This window comes from Echinops telfairi, unplaced genomic scaffold (assembly GCF_000313985.2).
Source record: "Echinops telfairi isolate 266 unplaced genomic scaffold, ASM31398v2 ScPeMD7_32;HRSCAF=126, whole genome shotgun sequence".
Lineage (NCBI taxonomy): Eukaryota > Metazoa > Chordata > Mammalia > Afrosoricida > Tenrecidae > Echinops > Echinops telfairi.
The window spans coordinates 2,522,282-2,523,321 of record NW_022103929.1 but is presented as its reverse complement, the minus strand read 5'-3'; the positions used below and the strand labels follow the sequence as shown (position 1 = coordinate 2,523,321).

The window sequence follows — 1,040 nt, the reverse complement described above, 5'->3', positions numbered from 1 at the left end:
CAACACATTTCTTTGCAACCTCATAGTGTTTGTTCTCACCTAGATTACTACTCAACTTTATTGACTGATGATCTGGTACCTTTAAAAAAAAAGAAATAAAGAAAAATTACAAAATTCATCCCCCAGCCTATGTCATTATTCTTCATAACCTTGATTGTAATTCTGAGGAACATAAACCTAAAATATGGCGATAATACACCAAAGTCATTTAAGTAAAATTAAAATTAAATACCTTGTCTATATTATAAGAACCAGGAAAAATATTACAATAATACTTACTAGCCAGGCCTAGGTGAATTAATTAAGGGGGGGGGGTAAGTAGTTAATAGTACTGCCTCAATGCTAAGGTCCTTGGTCCAATATCTCAGCTATGATGAAAAATATTAAAATTAGGGATGCTGAAGAAAGTTATGCAGGTTGTCTGTATACCTTTGCAAGTCTAAAGTACTTCAAAATAAAAAGTGAGGGGGGAAAGGACAGAGATTTTTTTCCCCTCATAGCACTTTAACACCTTTTACTATAGTATTGACTTACTATATTTAGTGGTTATGGTCCGTCCCCAATGCTCTGAGCCAAAAGTCAGAACTTAGATTATAAATTGCATCTCTGCCACAACAGTGCTCCAAACTAGAGCTAATATGAAAGTTAGATTTAGTTCAAGAAATATTTATTGAATACTTCCCATGTTCCTGGCGTAGTTTTAAGTGATATCTATATACTGGTGAGCAAAAGGGACAAAATTCCAGATCTTTGTAGAATTTAATTTCTAGTAGAGATGAGAGGAGGCAGCCAATAACAAACTAACACAATAATTGGGAATGCTGGAAAGGGGTTGCAATTTTAACTGGAGTGGTCATGATCGGCCTTCTTAAGAATTATGACATTTGAATAAAGACCTAAAAGTGGTGGGGGAATGAGCATTTTATGTTGAAAGAGGAGGCACTAGCAATGCCTTGAGGAGGGAACATGCCAGCATAATTGAGAATTGGCTAGGAGGGCACTGTGGCATAAGCCGAAGGAGTGATGAGGACAGTTGTAGG

At 36.2% G+C, this 1,040-nt stretch overlaps 1 protein-coding gene across 1 annotated transcript in view; it reads right to left on the bottom strand.

Moving 5' to 3' along the window:
* Positions 1-1,040, bottom strand: part of RC3H2 (ring finger and CCCH-type domains 2) — a 56,409-nt gene that overhangs the window by 44,599 nt on the left and 10,770 nt on the right. The window contains exon 3 of the mRNA XM_030885625.2: positions 5-79. Within this exon, the coding sequence (XP_030741485.1) occupies positions 5-79 (75 nt within the window). The remainder of the gene's footprint in view (positions 1-4; positions 80-1,040) is intronic.